Source organism: Sardina pilchardus, unplaced genomic scaffold (assembly GCF_963854185.1).
Source record: "Sardina pilchardus unplaced genomic scaffold, fSarPil1.1 HAP1_SCAFFOLD_142, whole genome shotgun sequence".
NCBI lineage: Eukaryota > Metazoa > Chordata > Actinopteri > Clupeiformes > Clupeidae > Sardina > Sardina pilchardus.
This window is the reverse complement of record NW_026910805.1, coordinates 53,173-75,000: the sequence shown is the minus strand read 5'-3', so window position 1 is coordinate 75,000 and position 21,828 is coordinate 53,173. Positions and strand designations below refer to the sequence as shown.

Here is a 21,828-nt window from a genome sequence, read left to right as displayed (position 1 = left end):
TTTCAGGTTCAAACAAAACTGTTTGGCCGCCTACCCGTTAACGTTAGCTTGAGAGGAAAGCAGAGCGGCCTCAAGTCTTGTCAAGTTCAGCCTCCTCTTTAAAAAACCCAAGTGAAGACCCGTCTTGTTGTGTAACACTCACTGCTCCAAATTGTAAACGATAGCTGACTGGTTCAGCAAGGCTTACGTTGTCTCCTCGCCTTGCCTGACCTGAAGTAATTGATGAATTCTTGCCGCCACATTGAAATCCATTTCAGTGTTACGTCTTTTGTAAAGCGTGAGTAACCGCTGAAAGTCTGAAACCCCATGGTGAGAGTGAGTTCTGTGTTCATGCTTTGCTGTAGACTGGGTAAACCCCTGCCTGATCAGCCGGCGATTTGGGTTTCACCCTGCAGCCCAGGCTGGAAACCTGCTATCTCTCCTGCTTCCTGTCCACATCTTCCAAAACTATCTTATCCAAAAGGTGCACCCGGATCGTTCGTCTGACTGGTTGAAAGACTATCCAAAAGCGTTCAGTCACTTGAACGATGCCCATTGATCTTGTGCAGTAGAAATAAAGTGCAGACTCCCCAGACTATCTAAAAGATTGAGCTTAGTATGGTGATCGCATTGCTTTGCCTTGTCTCCAGATTGCAGCCAAAATCGGAGGAGATGCTGGACCCCCGATGACAAACAACGGAGGAGCTGAGAGCTACCCCTTCGCCGCCCAGAAACGTTCTCTTGAAGACGCAGGTACAAACACACACACACCCCAAACAATGGAGGAGCTGAGAGCTACCCCTTCGCTGCCTAGAAACGCTCTCTTGAAGACGCAGGTGCACGCACACACACACCGTGCGTCAACACACACTCACCACAGTCACACACACATAGAGAAAGTGAAAGTACACACACTGCACACGGAGCAGATGCACAGCGGCAACCATTTCAAATGGAAAGCTGCACACTTAATGAGGCAAGTCTCTCACACTGTCCCCCTCATCTACTCATGATGAACTGTGCACACACACTCAAAGTATGTTTTCATTGGACAGCAGTTAGTCCTGACTCTCCTTACCCCATACACTACGTACTGCACACACCCAACCCACACACACACACACACGTATGTTTTCATTGGACAGCAGTTAGTTCTGACTCGTACTGCGCACACACGCACACACACACACACACACGCACGCACACACACACACACACACACTTTCATTGGACAGCAGTTCGTCCTGACTCGCACTACCTGCACCCTACCCCACGCGACCACAGATGGCTGCCCTGGGCTGATTGCCTGCGCCCATAAGACGGGCATGCGGTCCCCCTTCCTGCCAGCCTGCTGTCCGTTGGCAGAGCTCTCCGCCGCCCTGCCGGCCGTGCCCAAGAGACCCGTGATGTGCCCGACCTGCCGGTCCTCTCGCCAGGGCATCGGGGGGTTGGATAAAGATCACTGATTGGATTTGGTTGAATTGATCGTGACGACAGTCCAATAGTGATGGATTGCCATTTATTAAAAAAAAAAAAAAAAATGAATTGTTGCCAGCGGAAATGCTGCCGGTAGAGTTCATATAATGACTAGTAATTATGAACTAAATTAATTAACTAACTTGAGTTAATGAGCTGTTTCTGTTGTGTTGACACACCTCATTATCACTGTTGACATGGAGCATGTAGCCTGCTCTACTCACCTCATTATCACTGTTGACATGGAGCATGCAGCCTGGCGTGAGTGTGTGTGTGCACAGGAAACGTCCGTTAACTCTGGCGTCACTGCTGTTGACATGAGTCATGGTGGCTGTTCTGTGCAGTTCCAGCCGTGTGTGTGTGTGTGTGTGTGTGCAAAACCGTGATGGTGATGCTCATCCTTAGTTTTGGGCAGCTTAGTGTGTGTGTGAAGTGATGGTGATGCGTGTGTGTGTGAGTGGAGTGGTGATGATGCTCATTCTTAGTTTCAGACAGGTGTGTGTGTGTGTGTGTAAAGTGGTGATGGCTCATCTTCAGTGTTGTCTCCTCCTCAGACGAGCCAGAGAGTAAGAAGATGGCCACCCAGAGCGACAGAGACTCCGGCGCCATCCCCGAATGGGCCGCACAAGCATGTATGGACACATGGAGCACGCACACTCACACACACACACTGTCACACACACACACACACACACACACACACACACACACTCTCTCTATCACTCACACTCTCTCATACTCTCACTATCTCACACTCACTCCTTCTCCCCCTCTTACGCACACTCACTCACTCCTTTGCACACACTCACTCCCCCCCTTTTACGCACTCACTCCTTCTCTCCCTCTTACACTCACACTCAGACGCACACACACTCTCCTTTTCCCCCTCTTACGCACACACAAACACTCATTCCTTCTCTCCTTCTTGCATACACACACATACGCTGTTCTGTTCTGTTGCCACACACTCATTGTCAATACTTTTCCCTGTAGTGTGTGAAATGCACACAAGGGATAATTTGGAAAGGATCCTGCAGTTCCATCTTTCTTGTATCTAGTTGAATTATTAATTGATATCGATCACATCATAATGTGTGTTTGTTGCTGTGACATTATGTATGCGTGTATTTGTTGCTGATGCTGTGTGTGTGTGTGTGTGTGTGTGTTGCTGACACATAATGTGTGTGTTGCTGATGCGTAATGTGTGTGTTGTTGACATCTCTGTTATTTCCTCCCTGGTCCTGTAGCCATGGGTGCGCAGCTGGCTGCCCTGTCCCAGCAGAGGTAGGTCTTTCATTTCCGCTCCTGCACACTCACTCACCCGCACCACAGCCACATCCGGCCCGCATCCGGCCCGCACCCGCCCCACACCACACAAGCCTCTCCAGGCGGTGACTGGTGCACGAGGCTTAGACCTGGTTTATAGTCTAACTGACGCTGCCACTCAAAACTAAAACTAGGACATTTCCCACTTCCCAGTTGCACATGAGCATGAGGCTCAGAGCTGGTTTATAGTCTTAACTGACGTTGCCACTCAACTAAAACTAGGACATTTCCCACTTCCCAGTTGCTCTTGAACACATTGTTATCATGAGCTAATTCATAGCCCATACTTGCTACGTAAATTTAGCAAAAAATGTAGTGGCCACTGGGCCTTCTAAAGGAACTTGGCTCAGTGTAAGAGTCCCTGGAGAAGGCCCAGTGGCCACTACATTTTTTTGACTTAAAGGTATACTATGCAACGTTTTTCAGTAAATCAATTCGTTCCATACTGTTATATATGGTTAAATGAGTCATTACCAGTCGAGCGGTGTTTTTTTTGGCCGCTCTAGTGGTCTGTAGCGGTATAACCACGCTTGCAACTTCAGGGTTATGTCCAGAAGTCAAGCGTGCACGCTGGATAGTACCCTCTTCCCAGTAGCGTCTTAGTTGGCTCGCTCCTCAGTATGCGTCCCTACCTACATTTGGACAGCACTAACTAGTTGGCGTCACCTGACTCGGGGAGGGGGGTGTGTTGACGATTTGCATGACATGTGGAGCTTGACCTGCGCCGCGCAATGGATTATGGGATATCTGAGGCCAAAAAAGATGCATCGATGCACGCTTGGAAATCACGCCAAACGAAGTACCCAACTAGTGAGAGCGCTTGACTTTCGGACAGTCTATTCTGACGTAACTTCCGTAAAATGCACACTGCCCAGCGTGCACGCTTGACTTCTGGACATAGCCCAGGAGACACCGGGCACGCACCCATGCTCTACTCTAGGAAGTGTCATGTAAAGTCTCATGAAAAGGCACGGCAGACTGACCGATTAAGGAGTTTTGTCAAATATACACGCTAAAGCTGTAGGGGAAGCTCTGCAGAGAAATATGCAAGCATAAAACGAGCGAAAATGAAAAGCGAAACCGGCGATGAAATCGCCAATCCTGCATAGTATACCTTTAAAACTTTTACTTCAAGAGCACCTTACACAACAGGAGTTTACCGACGACCGACACGAGCGCTCAGTAAATTCTTCTTTTTTTTCAATTAAATGTAGCAGTTGATCAGACTACAGTGTCGACTAAAGAGAATAGCAACATAAACAATAAACGATGTCAATATGAGAGAAGCCAATGAGAATAAAGCGATGGCTAAATAACTAACATCCTGTTTCCTCCCTCTTGCCCCTCCCCCAACAGCAATGTTGCTCGTCCCTCACAGATGACAGAGGATTACAAAGTGCCTGACGGAATGGTGGGGCTGAGTGAGTAGCCACACACACACACACACACACACACACGTGCACATGCACACACTGACTGAATGGTGGGAGACTGTTGAGCGAGTACCCTCCATCCAACACACACACACACACAGACACTCTCCGTCTGGCAGTCCTGCACACACTCATGCACACACACACGCAGGCATGCACACTCACACTTATGCACTCACTCACTAACTATGCAAGCACACACACACTATGCAAGCACACACCCTAAGCTGGTTGGCTACACATTCACTGACCTGCACACACATTCACACACTCCTTTTTACTGAAAAACTTGAAATACATTTTAGTAAAGAGTACTGCAAAGTAAATATAGAAAGTTAAAGGTCGCTGTGGAAGTTGACAGTAATTTTCATATCAGACCAAATAAATGCCATCACTGTCAGTAACACACAATCACACACACACACACACACCCACCCTCTCTTCACTTGGGCTTCCCTCCAGCCTGGGTAGTCATCGCTGTTCCTGATGCAGTGATCTGATTGGTCGTTGCGTTTCTGTTCTGTGCAGTCATTGGTCGAGGAGGGGAGCAGATCAACAAGATCCAGCAGGATTCGGGCTGCAAGGTCCAGATCGCCCCCGACAGCGGCGGCATGCCCGACCGCAGCGTCTCCATCACCGGGTCGCCAGAGTGCATCCAGTGAGTGTCTCTCTCTCTTTCTCATACACACACACACACACACACACACACACACGCACACACACACAGAGAGAGAGCCATCATCGGGTATCCAGTGAGTGTCTCCCTCTCACACACACACACACACACACACACACACAGCCATCATCGGGTATCCAGTGAGTCTCTCTCTCTCTCTCTCACACACACACACACACACACACACACAGCCATCATTGGGTATCCAGTGAGTCTCTCTCTCACACACACACACACACACACAGCCATCACTGGGTCGCCAGAGTGTATCCAGTGAGTCACTCACACACACACACACACACACACACACACACACACACACACACACAGCCATCATCGGGTATCCTGTGAGTCTCTCACACACACACAGCCATCATCGGGTATCCCGTGAGTCTCTCCCACACACACACACACACACCCACACAGAGCCATCATGGGGTCTCCATTGCCACACAGACACACACGTCTATCACCAGAGTGTATGCACACACACACGTCTATCACCAGGGTGTGTGCACACAGACAGACACACACGTCTATCACCAGAGTGTATGCACACACAGACAGACACACACAGATACTTGTTAGTCATCAGACATCTCAAGTGTATCTGACACACACCTACCTGACGAACCACACATCTCCTGAGTGAATCAGTAACATGCGCACACACACGCACGCACACACACGCACAGATGGTGTTTTCACGCAAGCCTTTCAAGGCATGCATCTCAACGGATTCGAGATAGATAGATAGATAGATACTTTATTGATCCCCAAGGGGAAATTCAAGATTCAGTAGGTTGAGATCCACTAACTTGCTTACACACCCATAGACGCATGTCACACACACACACATGTTTATGTACACTCCAGTCGGTGCGCAGTAAGTGTGTATTAAGTGGCATGTACACACACACACACACACACACGTGTGTGTACGCTCTAATCCACACACAGTAAGTGGACACACAAACACACATGCACACACACTCTTTTAATCCTACTCTTCCCAGTGCATTCAGTAAGTGTGTGTGTGTATATGGTGTCATGCAGTGTAAGTAAGTGTGTGTGTGTGTGTATGGTGCCCTGCAGTGTAAGTGTGTGTATGGTGCCCTGCAGTGTAAGTAAGTGTGTGTTTGTATGTGTGTGTGTGTGTGTGTGTGTGTGTGTGGTGCCCTGCAGTGTAAGTAAGTGTGTGTGTGTGTGTGTGTGTGTGTGTGTGTGTGTGTGTGTGGTGCCATGCAGTGTAAGTGTGTGTATGGTGCCCTGCAGTGTAAGTAAGTGTGTGTTTGTATGTGTGTGTGGTGCCCTGTAGTGTGTGTGTGTGGTGCCATGCAGTGTAAGTGTGTGTATGGTGCCCTGCAGTGTAAGTGTGTGTTTGTATGTGTGTGTGGTGCCCTGTAGTGTGTGTGTGTGTGGTGCCCTGCAGTGTAAGTAAGTGTGTGTGTGTGTGTGTGGTACCCTGCAGTGTAAGTAAGTGTGTGTGTGTGGTACCCTGCAGTGTAAGTAAGTGTGTGTGTGTGTGTGTGTGTGTGGTGCCCTGCAGTGTAAGCCTAGTAATGTTGTGCCCTGCAGTGTAAGCCTAGTAATGTTGTGCTCTTTTGTTTCCTTCTGGTTGACACTCCTCCACTGTGAGCAGGCCTCCCATGGTCCTGGAGCACGTGGAGAAGTTAGTGCACTTTACCCCTCTAAGCCCAGGCTTCAAGCTACACTGTGTAAACTACAGAGCAGGCTTAAAGCTACACTGTGTAAACTACAGAGCAGGCTTAAAGCTACACTGTGTACCAGGCTTAAACTGCAGGCTTAAACTATCAGTCTTAAAGCTACACTGTGTACCAGGCTTAAACTGTAGAGCTTAAACTTAAACTTCAGGCTTAAACTATAGAGCAGGCTTAAAGCTACACTGTGCACCAGGCTTAAACTAGAGAGCTTAAACTTAAACTTCAGGCTTAAACTAGAGAGCAGGCTTAAACTATCAGGCTTAAAGCTACACTGTGTAAACTACAGAGCAGGCTTAAAGCTACACTGTGTAAACTACAGAGCAGGCTTAAAGCAACACTGTGTACCAGGCGTAAACTATAGAGCTTAAACTTAAACTTCAGGCTTAAAGTATAGAGCAGGCTTAAAGCTACACTGTGTACCAGGCTTAAACTATAGAGCTTAAACTTGAACTTCAGGCTTAAACTATAGAGCAGGCTTAAAGCTACACTGTGTACCAGGCTTAAACTAAAGAGCAGGCTTAAACTATCAGGCTTAAAGCTACACTGTGTACCAGGCTTAAACTAAAGAGCAGGCTTAAACTATCAGGCTTAAACTATAGAGCAGGCTTAAACTATCAGGCTTAAAGCTACACTGTGCACCAGGCTTAAACTGTAGAGCTTAAACTTAAACGTCAGGCTTAAACTATAGAGCAGGCTTAAAGCTACACTGTGCACCAGGCTTAAACTAGAGAGCTTAAACTTAAACTTCAGGCTTAAACTATAGAGCAGGCTTAAAGCTACACTGTGTACCAGGCTTAAAATATCAGGCCTATAGCTACACTATGTACCAGGCTTAAAGCTACACGATACAGAAAATATCAGGCTTAAAGCTACACTGCCTGTGGGCACCAGGCTTAAAGTAAAAGTATAGTAAATTAAAGGCATAAAGTAGCACTAGTTATTTTGCACATATCCCTTCTCAGCTCAGGCTTAAAGCAACACTACGTAGATATTTTACCTCAAAGGTGCAGTCAGCAGTTGCACAGGAAGTCGTGTGTTTGTGTTTGTTTGTATTTATTAGCAGATGCTTTTGTCCAATCAAGTTTCAGATAGATACCAGACCAAATATGCCAGATAGATAGCTCACCCCTCTCTTCAGCATTCCCAGAGATCCCACGCAGGGTTTTGTTTGGGCAGCAACAGACACACACACACACACACACACACACACACACACAAAAACACTCTTGTTTTTCCAGTTTTCGGAGCCTGGGCTATCTAGAGAAACTTGAATGAGCAGCTAGCAGTGATCGCTGAATGTAGCGCAATGTTATGGGCGTGTACAACCACTGACCACACTAAAATATAACTGAAGGGCTGAAATCAACACTTTTCCACAACAATTGCCAAAATAAGTCTCCACACTGGCACTGATGACCATAAACAATGAATATAACAAACTGTTCATGGTCTGACTAATGTTACAATCTGGAGCAGAGGCAGGAAAGGGTAATATTTCTTAGAAATATAGAAAGCTCTATGCAAATTAGATTTGTCTACTGTGACAAACTCTAGAGTTAGTTTTGTAGGCTGCATATCCCCCAACTAGTCAAGGGCAAAGCTACACAGGTTCAGGCACATCAGCAACTGCTCAACTAAGTGAATGCCATGACGTGCCTAGTTTAGGTGAGCTATAGTTTAAATGGAGACTCGTTTGTGCGAGGATATTGGCTGCATAGATTCAATGCCGATACATGAATCTAGCTTAGTCGTATATTTTTGACGTGTAAGACTGAAATACAAGTTGCAAGTAGGCTATGCGAAAGCATTGCAGCAGCTACGCCACTATGATGTAGGGGAAACAGTGTAATATAAGTGCTATCGGTGGGTGCTGAGTTTCCGTGAGTACATATGCCCAGTATCGGCTCGTTCCCCCATGTCGGTATCGAGCATCGAGCCATCCCTAGTGATTTTTATTTATTTATTTATTTATTTTTCTATATCCAATACACACAGCATGGAGCGAGTTGGGATGTTGAGCCTCGGCTCTCTGGATTGCTGAATTTTCATCTTGGGACGTCCGTTTCTTTCTTCCTTTCTCTCACCCCTGTCTGCAGGAAAGCGAAGATGCTATTGGACGAGATCGTGTCGCGGGGGCGTGGCACCCCTCCCACGGCGTTCCACGAGAACGGCGGCCAAGGCGGCGGCCAGGGCGGGCAGGGCGGCCACATGCAGGAGATGATCATCCCCGCCGGCAAGGCTGGACTCATCATCGGCAAGGGAGGAGAGACCATCAAGCAGCTGCAGGTGTGTGTGTGTGTGTGTTGGGGAGGAGAGACCATCAAGCAGCTGCAGGTGTGTGTGTGTGTGTGTGTGTGTGTTGGGGAGGAGAGACCATCAAACAGCTGCAGGTGTGTGTGTGTGTGTGTGTGTGTGTGTGTGTGAGAGAGAGGGAGGGAGGAGAGACCATCAAACAGCTGCAGGGGTGTGTGTGTGTGAGAGAGAGTGAGGGAGGAGAGACCATCAAACAGCTGCAGGGGTGTGTGTGTGTGTGTGATGGTTTTGTTACTCTAACAGAAGAGGATAGAGGAGACCGCATGGAGGTATTATAAGAACTGGAGAAAGTGAACAAGTCCCGCTAGTGAAAACTGCCAAAATTGAACGATTTTTTCAGGCTTCAACATGGCGTTTCAAGGGGCTTGTTTCCGGTGCTTTTTTACTTAGCCAATTAAGTGCCAGGTTACTGATCGATATAAGGTACAGAAAGAGAGCTCGTGCCCACACTAAGCTCATGCATGAGCTGAGAGTGGAACAGCCACCAATCAGCATGAGAAGAAACGGCTCCGGACATGATGTATTTCTGGAAAATGGCGACGAGATAGTGCCTTGCTAATCTGCGAAGCTAATCGGTCAAGTCCTGACCCCCTGGGAGACCGCACGCACACTTGTCCTGATGCCAACATTTATTAAATACGGATGTTTCGGCTCGGAAGCCTTTGTCAATTTTTTCACCAAACAATACAAGAACACACCTTTTAATAGAGACCACTTGTAGTTGATTGTGTGTTTGTTAGAGTAACAAAGCAACAAGTGTGTGTGTGGGAGAGTAAGAGGCAAGGGAGGAGAGACCATCAGATGGCTGCAGGTGTGTGTGTGTGTGGTAGAGAGTAACATAGAGACCATCAAACAGCTGCAGGTGTGTGTGTGTGTGTGTTGAAGAGTAACAAAACCATCAAACAGCTGCAGCTGTGTGTGGGGTAGAGGGTAACAGAGACCATGACACAACTGTGTGTGTGTGTGTGTGGAGGGGTAGAGTGAGTAACATAGACCATCAAACCGTTGCGTTTGTGTGTGTATGGGAGAGAGCGAATAGTGGTGGTAGCGTAGTGACTAAGCGGGTCTGTGGTCTGAAAAGCTGTGGGTTCAAGTTCCAGCTTCCACCATGTTGCCCTTGACTCCGTGTTGGATCAATAACTACATTAACTTAACATATCTATAAGTCACTTTGGATAAAAAGATCAATGTGTGTAAATAAGTGTTATGCTTTGTGTCTGTGCGTGTGTGTTGTAGGAGCGTGCCGGTGTGAAGATGATTCTGATCCAGGATGCTTCCCAGGGTCCCAACATGGACAAGCCCCTGCGCATCATCGGAGACCCCTACAAAGTGCAGGTACAGCCCTATCCCCAATCACCCCTCACCCCTACAAAGTGCAGGTACAGCCCTATCCCCAATCACCCCTCACCTTTGAGTCCTACACCACAAGGCCCACTCCAACCTTTAACCTTTACTTTAGCAGAAGTGTCCCCAACTCCTGTTTATGTGTCCTGAGTACATGTGCATGTAATCATTTGCCGGTTAAATTAAGTCACTTTTTATTCATATAGCAAATTTTTTGCAACCCAAGGCTAAATATATAGCAAATATTAGTTGTGTGAGTGTGCTCTGAATGTCCTTCTCTGCAGCAAGTATTGGTTGTGTGTGTGTTTTAAATGTCCTTCTCTGCACCAAGTATTAGTTTTGTGAGTGTTTTAAATGTCCTCCTCTGCAGCAAGCGCGTGAGATGGTGCAGGAGATCCTGAGGGAGAGGGACAACCCCGGCTTTGAGAACCGCGGCGAGTACGGTTCCCGCATGGGAGGAGGGCTGGAGGTGAGGGGGAACCCGGAGTCCTGAGAAATGTGAAATATCTCCCTCTGTGTGTGTCAATCGCTTAGCCCATGATCAAGAAGATACAGTGCCCTCCAAAAGTATTGGAACACATGCTAAACTTGACACTATAAAATCATCTTTTGGAAATTGATCTTAATGCCTTGGCTGTTAGCTAATTAGCTGGTTTGAATTGCATTGAGCTCAATGAGAATGAAACCAGCTAATTAGCTAACAGCTAATAACTGAAACAAAACCATGCCAACCTCTTGGTATGATGAAGGGTTGTGATGGATGTGGGGTTATTTTAATTCCAAAGGCCAAGGGGACTTTTATTAGGGTGCATAGTGTCCTGGATCCATGAAATAACTGGCCTTAAAAAATAAAAATCTGCCTGCCCTATGGGAATTTAACATGGGCGTTCCAATACTTATTACAGGAAAAACATTTATCAATTTACATTACAACATATTATTGATTCACAAAGAAAATTGATGTCCTTAAAGGTTGAATATTTCCTCATTTTTTCATTTAAGGCATTAAGATCAATTTCCAAAAGATTTTATATGGTCAACTTAAGCATGTGTTCCAATACTTTTGGAGGGCACTGTAATTCGCCTACTTCAGTTCACAAATGACCACTCATTAAACAAGCAGTCTTACAAGTGATGCCTTTCACCAGTATGAGACTCTGGGCCTTTAAAGGTGCACTATGAGATCTTGCATGGTTTTTAGAGCAATTTCATTTTTGTCTCAAATCATAGCCATCAGCCTTTGATCAGCTTGCTGCCTGCTCCCTGAATACATTGTGAAAAAATTTGGTCCCCGGAGACAACACAGGCAGGGGCTGTAAAACGTCAAACAAGGGCACAGGCTGAATACCAAAACATATTTCAGCCAAACGCCAACAAGATGTTTAGCGGAGGGGTTGGGGGTTAGTGAGCATGCACATATGGGTTTGGGGCAGTGAGAACTTGATTTAGTGGCATGCATTGGAAAGTAGTGTTTTGTTTGTTTACGTGGAACGTCAACAGAAGTAACATCATTCAGGTTTGTGTGTAGCCACAGTAGTTTCTTTGTTACATTCAGGTAATCTTACTTTTGTGTGCCTCGGTGGTGTTATTGTCGTCGTTTAGAACTGCCATAGAAATGGCGGCGTGGAAAAGTGGTTGACTCAATGCTCTGCCCTGATTGGACAGATTCCAGTTCCGCGTCACTCAGTGGGTGTCGTGATTGGCCGAAGCGGTGAAATGATCAAGAAGATTCAGAATGACGCTGGAGTCAGGATACAGTTTAAGCCAGGTAAGACGGCTCAGTACTGTGGTATTTAACCTTAGCATTATTAAGTTTGCGGCATAATTGGTTGTCTTAATTCCCTTAGACCCTTTCAACAAGAAAAACAAAAACAGCTAACTTGAACATTCTATTTCTATTCTAAGATAACATGAATAAACAGTAACATAATGTTAGAATGTAAGCCTGGCGGCAACAGCTATGACGCTGATAGTGGAACTCTCATGAAACGGTCCATAGTCAATCAATTTATTTATGTATTGCTAGAGAAAAGGGAAACATTGCTTTAACTGAAAACTGAATAAACGGTAACATAATGTTAAAACGTAAACCTTGCCGCAACAGCATGCCGCTAATAGTGGAACTCTCTTGAAACGGTCCATAGTCAATCAATTTATTTATGTATTGCCCCCTCCCACGCTGACGACAGCAGCGGTCCCGATTAGATCAACAAGAAGCACAAAAACAATGCTTTCTATTTTGTCCCCAAAACTACTACTGCTGCATTAGAAGATAACATGAAATGTTAAAATGGAAACCTTGACACTGATATTGGAACTCTATTGGAATGGTCTATAGTCAATCAATTTATTTATGTATTGCTAGAGAAAAGGGAAACATTGCTTTAACTGAAAATATTTATCTAATTTCCTTCCATCTCCCCCTCCTCCTCCCCCCCCCCCCCCTGCAGACGACAGCAGCGGTCCCGATAAGATCGCCCACATCATGGGTCCCCCCGACCGCTGCGAGCACGCCGCCAGCATCATCAACGACCTGCTGCAGAGCATCCGCGCCCGCGAGGAGGGAGGCGGGGTAAGAGAGGGTGGGAGTGAGGAGGGAGACTGGGTAAGAGAATGTCCGTGTGCGTCTCACCTTTTTACACTTACATGTAGACACGAGGAGGGAGGCGGGGTAAGAGAATGTCCGTGTGCGCCTCACCTTTTTACACTTACTTGTTTAAGCATTATCGCACGAGTGGGAGTGGTGTTGTTGGCCAATATCGCCACGGCTGTGGTTCGCCGTAGGCACGAAGCCGAAGGCGCTATTGGCCAACAACACCACGACCACGAGTGCGATAATGCTTTTATACAACACTCCAACAAAAAAAAGATACCCAAGTGCATTTTTAGGAAGGATAATTTATTATTTGCCATTGTTTTATTTAGCCCAGTTCCTCCGCTATGCGAAGTAAGCCTAGCTCAGAAAGCGTGTGGTTGCTATGCAACTGCTAAGTCAAAGAACGCGGAATGCCGTCTCTGGTTAAATCAAAGCGAAGAATCAACCGTGGCGGAGTGATGATTAGCTGTGAAGTCACCAGTGGTGATATCGGTTAATATCACCACTGACCGAACGCGTCTCGTCCAATCAGATATTGCTAAATCGTTCGACCGGACCTAACTGTTGTATAAAGACATTCTGGCAGACGCTTCTCATCCAAAGTCACCCAGTCAATTCTGTGACGAGGGACTACATTGTCCCCGGAGCAAGTGTCAAGGGCGCACGAGGCTAGCACGAGGCGAGCCGAGGTCCTTCACCATTACGCTACCACCGCCCCAGATATAGGCAGAAAACAGATTTAAGGCTGATTTCTGCTTCTGTGTCGAATCGACGGTGTCCCAATCAGACAGTGTTTCATTTTGAAATCAATACATCGCCAGCAAGCAGTACTTTGTGGGAAGATTTTCAGACAGTTGGCTACGTTCACAAGCAAACACCTCGCACATAACCTCAGACTTATTTCCTGGTTCCAATAACTAGGTTAGTGTATTATACTGTCTCATCTAAGCAAGAAAATGGCAAACATTCCTGTTTCAACACGGCAGACGCAGAACTGAACAGTTCATGGCCACTGCTCAGTCGACGCAGAAGCATGAAATGAAGCTTAAGAGTGTATGTCAGGATACAAGGATTTGTCACACACATAGGGTGCCTCTCATTTGGGCTTTTATACGTCCTCCCTCGCTCCTCGGGCCTCGATCCTCACTGATCTACATAAAGAATGATGGGACAAAAACAATGGGATAGTCTATCCAGTGTTAGTTATAGATCAGTGGGAACATCCCTTGAGGATCGATCATCGAGGATCAAGGAGGCATGTTGAGAAGCACCTCTAGAAACGTGAGTGAAGTGTAGTGTAGTGAAATGGCGTTTAGCTGCTCAACACTCTGGGAGGCGGTGTTTCCATAAATTCCATGACTTCCAAGTCAACTGCATTTTCAGTTTCTGTGTTTAAAATGAATGTACCTGTCAGGTTAATTCTGGATGTAATTAGGAAATAAACAAGGTAAAGGAGCGCCTATCGTGCAACTAGTCAATTGGGTGTGTGATGCTTGCAATCCTTTATGTGTATCGTGTGTGTGTGTGTGTTTTGTGAGGAGGTTGTGTTGTGTCTCCATTACGTTGTTGCAGCATTTGACCTTTTAACCCTCTTTCCTACCGCAGGGCCCTCCCGGTCCTCCAGGCACCGGTATGCCCCCTGGTGGTCGAGGACGGGGGCGCGGCGGTCCCCCCGGCGGCTGGGGTGGCCCCCCCGGTGCTGGCGGCGGCGAGATGACCTTCTCCATCCCGGCGCACAAGTGCGGCCTCGTCATCGGGCGCGGCGGCGAGAACGTGAAGGCCATCAACCAGCAGACGGGCGCCTTCGTGGAGATCTCGCGCCAGCCGCCACCCAACGGCGACCCCAACTTCAAGCTGTTCGTCATCCGCGGCTCACCGCAGCAGATCGACCACGCCAAGCAGCTCATCGAGGACAAGATCGAGGTGAGGACGGGTGGGATGGATGGGCCTATAGTGGGAAGGAGGTCCTATAGTGAATGATGGACAGATCAGATGGGAAGAGGGAGATGATGTGGTTTAATGTGGTTCCTGTTGTCTCCTGAGTGGTCTAGTTCAGTCTCTCTCCTGTGGTTCTGTTCCTGACAGGGTCCTCTGTGTCCTGTTGGACCTGGTCCTGGTGGTCCAGGCCCCGCTGGGCCAATGGGCCCCTACAACCCAAACCCATACAACCCAGGCCCACCTGGTGGACCCCCACAGTAAGTACACACACTTCAGCACACACACATACTCTTCAACCCCCTCCCCACACACACACAAACGTTTTGAGCTGTTGAGCTGCCAGCTTTGGTTTCAGACAATTCTACACTTTTCTTTGATCAGTAGTGGTGTTGAAGTATACTAATTGGGAAGTATTATGTTACATGAGTCTACATAGTTTCCGTCCGTGTCTAGGCACTGATGTAAACATTACTTAAGCAAACATTGTTAACTTGTGCTCTCTCTCTCTCTCTCTCTCTCCCTCTCCCTCCCTCTCTCTCCCTCTCTCCCTCTCTCTCTCTCTTTCTCTCTCTCTCTCTCTCTCTCTCTCTCCCTCTCTCCCTCTCTCTCTCTCTTTCTTTCTCTCTCTCTCTCTCTCTCTCTCTCTCTCTCTCTCTCTCTCTCTCTCTCTCTCTCTCTCTCTCTCTCTCTCTCTCTCTCTCTCTCTCTCTCTCTCTCTCTCTCTCTCTCTCTCTCTCTCTAGTGGAGGCCCCCCTGGAGGTCCCCAGTATGCTCCTCAAGGATGGGGCAACACCTACCAGCCCTGGCAGCCACCTGCCCCGCACGACCCCAGTGAGTCAACACGCACACAAATAATAATAATAGATAATAAAAAACATGTGCAGATCAGCATAATGCTGATGACGTATCTAACATGCTGCCTGTTGACTTGTGGTCTGCTGCCCTCTGTTGGTCTGTGAGAGAACTGCAATTGATTTATCATGCAGCAGTAACTGCTGCACTTTGGAACTGTGTTCTCTTCCATACATGCAGACTTGCTCCTTACCGGCTATTCATGGGTCACTGTCAGTTCCCAGATCCACAGTAGCATGTTAATCAAATACTGAAGGGCCACAAGTCATGCCTAACGGTAGAAGTGCTGCTACCAGGTCACTGTTAATTAGATCCACTGTTACTTGTGACAGCAAGAGTCTGAGACATTTCCCTGTTTTCTTTGCTCTGAAACACATTGGATAAACAGAACATGGCCTACAAAATGCAAAGAAACCGCAATTAAAAGGGAGACCTGAATTCAGTCTAATGAAGGACGGTCCTAGCAACGAGTCTTTAGCAACCAAAGGTGAACCACACTGTCTGTGGAAAGACAAGATGCTATCCACCTTAAAATAGCACTGTTTGCAATGTGAAAAACGGAATAATGCTGTTATTAGAGTATGGTAAATTATTTGTATGCACAACCCTAGTAGGGGCGGGAATTGGCAAAAATGTGACTTCGATACTACTGCGATATTTGGGCCATGATACGATATTGCGATTCTTAAGTATTGCTATTCGATAATGCGATACAACAAGTATTGCTATTCAATTCTGCAATATGTTGCTATTCACGTCTCCCATATTATTCAAAGGCCTTAGAACACAACAAAATACCACAACAATCGCCACCTTGTGGGCGTAATATGCATTTAATGTTACCAGAGTAAACTCAAGTACAATAGATCATTTAATTCTATAATGAAATGGTGATATGTTTAGCTGCTGTATCGATATTATTAATAGCGATAAAATATCGCAATACTGAACAGAATTTATTCCCCCACCGCCACCAATCACTAACCCTGACAGTGGTCAGTCTTGCTGTATGCGTAGTGCTTGCTGTGCAAAGCAAGCGACAACATAAGGCGAGCAAGTGGTCATCCAGCCCCATAAACTAGCCTACCTGGTCTTGCCCTGTAGACAGAATGGGTTTCTCAGCCAGCTTGTCATCGATGTCCATCAGAACATTACATCGGTCATTTGATCCCTGGCCATTTCCCCTCTGCTTGTTATTTATTGACTGTTTATTAGGGATGCAACGGTTTTCAATAATTTATTGAACCGTTCGGTTTGGCCTGTTCGGTTCAATAGACTCACCTAAACCGCAATATTTCGGTATACGCGACATTAAACTTTTTATTTAATACAAGGTTATTGCGCGCGCGTAGCCTGGGAGCGATAGAAAGGAGTGCTTAGGACCCGGGGGATGCGTTTTCTCTGACTGTTCAGCTTGCCTCTCGTCAACCTTGCAACAACCAATCAGAATTTTACTGAATTTCCCAAGAGCCAATAAGCGCGTTGAAATGCAAATGAAGGAGTCATGTGAGAAGAAACAAACTTTACCGGCGGCTGCATGATCATGGCGACATTTGAAGTAGCCCACGAACAAGGCAAAAAGACCGTCAGTAAAAAAAGCACAGTGTGCATTGCAAGCACTGCTTCACAACGATCACCTAATAAAGGTAACACATCCAACATGTCGGCCCACTTGCGCCTTCATCACCCGGCTGTAACCTTAAGTGGAGCAGCACGGAGAGTTAGTTTGCCACCGAAAACCCAACCATCCATTGCTGCAGCCTTTCGACAACAATATTCCTATAATTCCCAAAGACATAACGAATACGACGGCGTATTAGGGCCACGTATATATACTTTGTAAAGACGCAAATTTGCCACTTTAGAAGGTCGAAAATTTGCCACATTATAAAGTCTGTGTGTAACAGTGTAACCGGTGGTTTCTGCCCTGCGTTGATTGCTCGCTAGAGTAGCCTAAGAAAGCGTGACGCCGACACAGCTGAGTGTATTCTCTTTTTGATAGTTTACTGGAAAATATTGTAGGGATGGGAGGAGGTTATAGGAGATGGGGAGGCTGACATGTCATTCCAAACTCGGGTCATTTATTTTCCTGACGTTGTACATGCTAGGCTACGGGCAGCGGGAGGTGTCCACTCGAAAAACAATAAACTCACTGCTAAATCAGTCAATCGCTCGTCCACTCGTCAATCACACAACTCTCTCGCACACACACGCACACACACACACACACACACACACACACACACACACACACGACAGGAGACAAATTTGCCACTTTCTTCTCGGAATATTGCCCCCCCCTGACAACAGGTTGCAATAATGTTCATTTCATTGTTCTAATATTTGTAATGCTGCACTGCACTTTTGTCTATGTTTACATTTTTTACGTTCATAAAAGAGGACAGGGCAGGCACTCCCAAATCAAATATCCATTTGAAACTACACATAATACTACCTCACCAATTATTTTGAGAAGATTTTCAGAATTGTTCACTACTTTTTTGAGGGTGTATAACAGTTAAGTATTTTCTTTAAATGTGTGAAGAACAGTGAGTTTATTAAATAAATAACTACACATTACTTTATGCTGCACTGCACTATGGATAACATTGCCTGTTTATGACAGAAGGCAATGATGGTGTTCTTTTCTTTTAATACATTTTTGTGATTCTGCTTCATCTGTGTCAGGCTATGCATTTAATATTTTCTCTGCAAGTGTAAGTAGAAGCACATTGTTGATTTGAAATAGAAAAGGCAAATATAGCCTCCTGTATGCTAGAGCCAAGATAATATTGATATATTGAAACCGAACCGTTACCGTGGCCCAAAAACCGTGATACAAACCGAACCGTGGCAAAACTGTACCGTTGCATCCCTACTGTTTATCTATTATTATTATTATTTTTTCATTATTACTTCCTTCCTCTCTGCCCCTAAGGTAAAGCAGCAGCAGACCACAGTGCAGCCTGGGCTGCCTACTATGCGCAGTACTACCAGCAGCCACAAGGTGGCGCCATGCCGGGTCAGAACCCAGCCGCCCCGGCAGCTGCTCAGCCCCCTGCGGATCAGAACCAGCAGGCCCAGGCGGCCGGCGGGCAGCCCGACTACACCAAGGCCTGGGAGGAGTACTACAAGAAGATGGGTAAGGACGCGTGTGTGTGTGTGTGTGTGTGTGTGTGTGTGTGTGTGTGTGTGTGAAGGCCTGGGAGGAGTACTACAAGAAGATGGGTAAGGACACGTGTGTGTGTGTGTGTGTGTGTGTGAAGGCCTGGGAGGAGTACTACAAGAAGATGGGTAAGGACACGTGTGTGTGTGTGTGTGTGTGTGTGTGTGTGTGTGCGCATGTCCTGTTGCCTTTGTCCTTAGAGAGATGATCTTCTGTTCGTCTCTCTAAAACATTGCTGCCAATGCAAGCTCTGTCGGTTTTTTTACCTCCCTCCTTTCACCCTTCTTTAGCTGAAGATTAGGGGCGTGAATATGAATAGATTCGTATCGGTGCATCGATTATTCAGCCGATTTGATGCGTCTGCACGATAATCGATGGCATCGATCGATCGATATTTATTTTGCCGCCTGTTCGTCTGTCTATTTTCAGCATCCGCTCACTACCAAACCTGCACAGTAAGCATTAGACAGATTCATTTAGCTTTTATTACAATTTATCTGATTGCACTTTATTTGACTATTTAACTGTAACTGCAGATACAGTAACTGTTGTATTTGCAGTGCATTGAGCACAATTGCTATAGTGTAACGTACACATTATGTGAATAGAATACAGTTTCTGTATTATCAATAAAAGGCTAATTGGCCCCAGCCGTGGCGCAACTGGCTGGGGCACCTGCACCGCACGCCGGCGACCCGGGTTCGATTCCCGCCCCGTGGTCCTTTCCGGATCCCACCCCAGCTCTCTCTCCCACTCGCTTCCTGTCATTCTCTCTACTGTCCTGTCCAATTAAAGGCATAAAAAGCCCAAAAAATAACCTTTAAAAAAAAAAAAAAAAGGCTAATTAATTCCGTTTTTGTCGATCAAATCGTATCATGGGGAATTCTGAATGTTCAATATTGTGTCGAATAGTCATGTAGGATTTTACACCTCTATTGAACATCTGTCTGTTCATTTCTCCGAACGTGCAGATAAAACTGCCCTTCGAAACCTGAATGAAAACAACTCTTATTAATGCCACCTCTCTCTACCCCCTCCTTTCTTTCTTTCTTTCTTTCTTTCTTTCTTTTTCTCTCCCTCTCTCTCCCCCTCCATCTCAATCTCTTTCTTTCTTTCTTTCTCCCTCTCCCTCCATCTCTCCCCCTCCAGCTCAGGCAGGAACTCCAGCAGCTCCTGCGGCGGCGGCGGCTCCAGCAGCTTCAGCAGCAGCTGGGCAGCAGGACTACAGCGCCGCCTGGGCCGAGTACTACAGGCAGCAGGCCGCCTACTACGGACAGACTGGACAGAGCCAACCGGCCGCCCCGCAGCAGGGACAGCAGGTACACACGCACACCACATGCGCACCACACGCACACCACACGCACACCACACGCACACCACACGCACACCACACGCACACCACACGCGCACCACATGCACACCACACGCGCACCACACGCACACCACATGCGCACAACACGCGCACCACATGCGCACCACACGCACACCACACGCACACCACATGCACACCACACGCGCACCACACGCACACCACATGCGCACCACACGCACACCACATGCGCACTACACGCACACCACATGCGCACCACACGCACACCACACGCACACCACATGCGCACCACATGCGCACGCACACCCTTAAAGACACTGGCTGCAGGGACAGCAGGTACACACGCGCACCACACGCGCACCACATGCGCACACACACACCCTTAAAGACACTGGCTACACCCAAACGACCTCTGGTTTGGAATAGAGCTGGGACAACACGTCGACATAGTAGACTAAATAACTTTGGTTTAAATCCTGGTGTTACTAAATCTATATCTCAAAGACTACAGAATACTCTGACATGTTGCACACTAAAATAAAAAAAAAAATGCATTGTTAGTCAAATAATGCAAAATGTATTTCCAATTGAATGCTCCACACAGTTTAAGAAACTTCCCATCGTTAAAACAGACTATGGTCGATCTTTTGCTTAAGAAAGCATCACTCAACACAATTTCCTCACCTTCCTCTCCCCTCTTCTTCTGCAGGCGCAGTGAAGCCCCGTCTCTCTGTTCGGCGAACGTCACCACCCTCCTCCTCCTCCCCTCGGACTCTGCCCTTCTCTCTCCAGCATCTCCACCCCCCTGCCCAGAACCTGGAGCCAAGCAGTTTAGTTTTGCTTTACTCCTTTTATGTCTGAGGGAAAGAAAGAAAATCCTCCTTCACATTGTCCTTTTTTTTTTTTTTTTTTTTAACAGACCCTCAAACTCCAACCACCCTAACTAATGTGAGAACTGTAAAAGACAGCAAAATCATTTTTTTTTTGTTTGTTTTGCATTTGATTTTCCTTTTAGTCTCTCTTTCTCTGGGGTGAAAGAACTTTGGGGGTTGTGGTCTTGATCAAAATATGCCATCGCTTCAAAAAGGGAACTTTCTGGAAAAAGGAAAAAAAAAAAAAAAAAAAAAAAAAAAAAAAAAAAATCTGCATCGCTGATCACCAGCCCTCCTCAGTCCAGCCCTAGAGTATTCTGGAGGTCACCGTAACCATCCTATTCTAGAACTCCCCTGGCCTGGCCATAACATTCTATGCTAGAACCTTCTGGAATTCTGCATCACTGGCTAACTCCTTCCCCTCCCCCCTCTAACTGAACTTTCTGGAAATCAACAACCCTCGCCCTCACGCCCCTTCTGGCTGTTGTAATTATTCCCGTTTCCTTCTTGACTGTTGTAAAATGACTTCCTTTCTCTCCATTATCTTCATGTTTGAATTAACAACCGTTTCACCCCCTCCAGTAGTCCATTTTGAGCACTCATCAGTCTGATTCTACTACTGCATAGAACAAATTCTGCTCCTTTGTACAAAATGTTTCTGTCTTTTTTGTTTTTATAATAAGTGAATTTTGATTTTCATATGCTTTTAGTTGTTTTATTTTGTTTTTAAATGAAATGAAATCTCTAGTTTTGAGTTGGAACATTCCTAGTGTTGAAGTACTTCTCATTTTCTCCCTGTGTCT

At 46.5% G+C, this 21,828-nt stretch overlaps 1 protein-coding gene across 4 annotated transcripts in view; it reads left to right on the top strand.

Annotated features, from left to right (window-relative positions):
* LOC134073802 (far upstream element-binding protein 2-like) overlaps positions 1 to 21,005 on the top strand; it is a 22,048-nt gene extending 1,043 nt beyond the window's left edge. Inside the window, exons 2-18 of one of the 4 annotated variants that reach the window (XM_062530376.1) lie at positions 630 to 732; positions 2,010 to 2,087; positions 2,703 to 2,739; positions 4,138 to 4,202; positions 4,743 to 4,872; positions 6,533 to 6,562; positions 8,711 to 8,900; positions 10,164 to 10,262; positions 10,642 to 10,740; positions 11,937 to 12,039; positions 12,722 to 12,843; positions 14,473 to 14,790; positions 14,953 to 15,062; positions 15,548 to 15,636; positions 18,596 to 18,799; positions 19,973 to 20,142; positions 20,863 to 21,005. In XM_062530376.1, the coding sequence (XP_062386360.1) occupies positions 630 to 732; positions 2,010 to 2,087; positions 2,703 to 2,739; positions 4,138 to 4,202; positions 4,743 to 4,872; positions 6,533 to 6,562; positions 8,711 to 8,900; positions 10,164 to 10,262; positions 10,642 to 10,740; positions 11,937 to 12,039; positions 12,722 to 12,843; positions 14,473 to 14,790; positions 14,953 to 15,062; positions 15,548 to 15,636; positions 18,596 to 18,799; positions 19,973 to 20,142; positions 20,863 to 20,871 (1,956 nt within the window). In that variant the 3' untranslated portion in view covers positions 20,872 to 21,005. Of the gene's footprint in view, positions 1 to 629; positions 733 to 2,009; positions 2,088 to 2,702; positions 2,740 to 4,137; positions 4,203 to 4,742; positions 4,873 to 6,532; positions 6,563 to 8,710; positions 8,901 to 10,163; positions 10,263 to 10,641; positions 10,741 to 11,936; positions 12,040 to 12,721; positions 12,877 to 14,472; positions 14,791 to 14,952; positions 15,063 to 15,547; positions 15,637 to 18,595; positions 18,800 to 19,972; positions 20,143 to 20,862 lie in introns of all 4 variants that reach the window. The other 3 variants (XM_062530373.1, XM_062530377.1, XM_062530375.1) reach the window with 3 other exon arrangements.
* Positions 21,006 to 21,828: the final 823 nt, after the last annotated feature.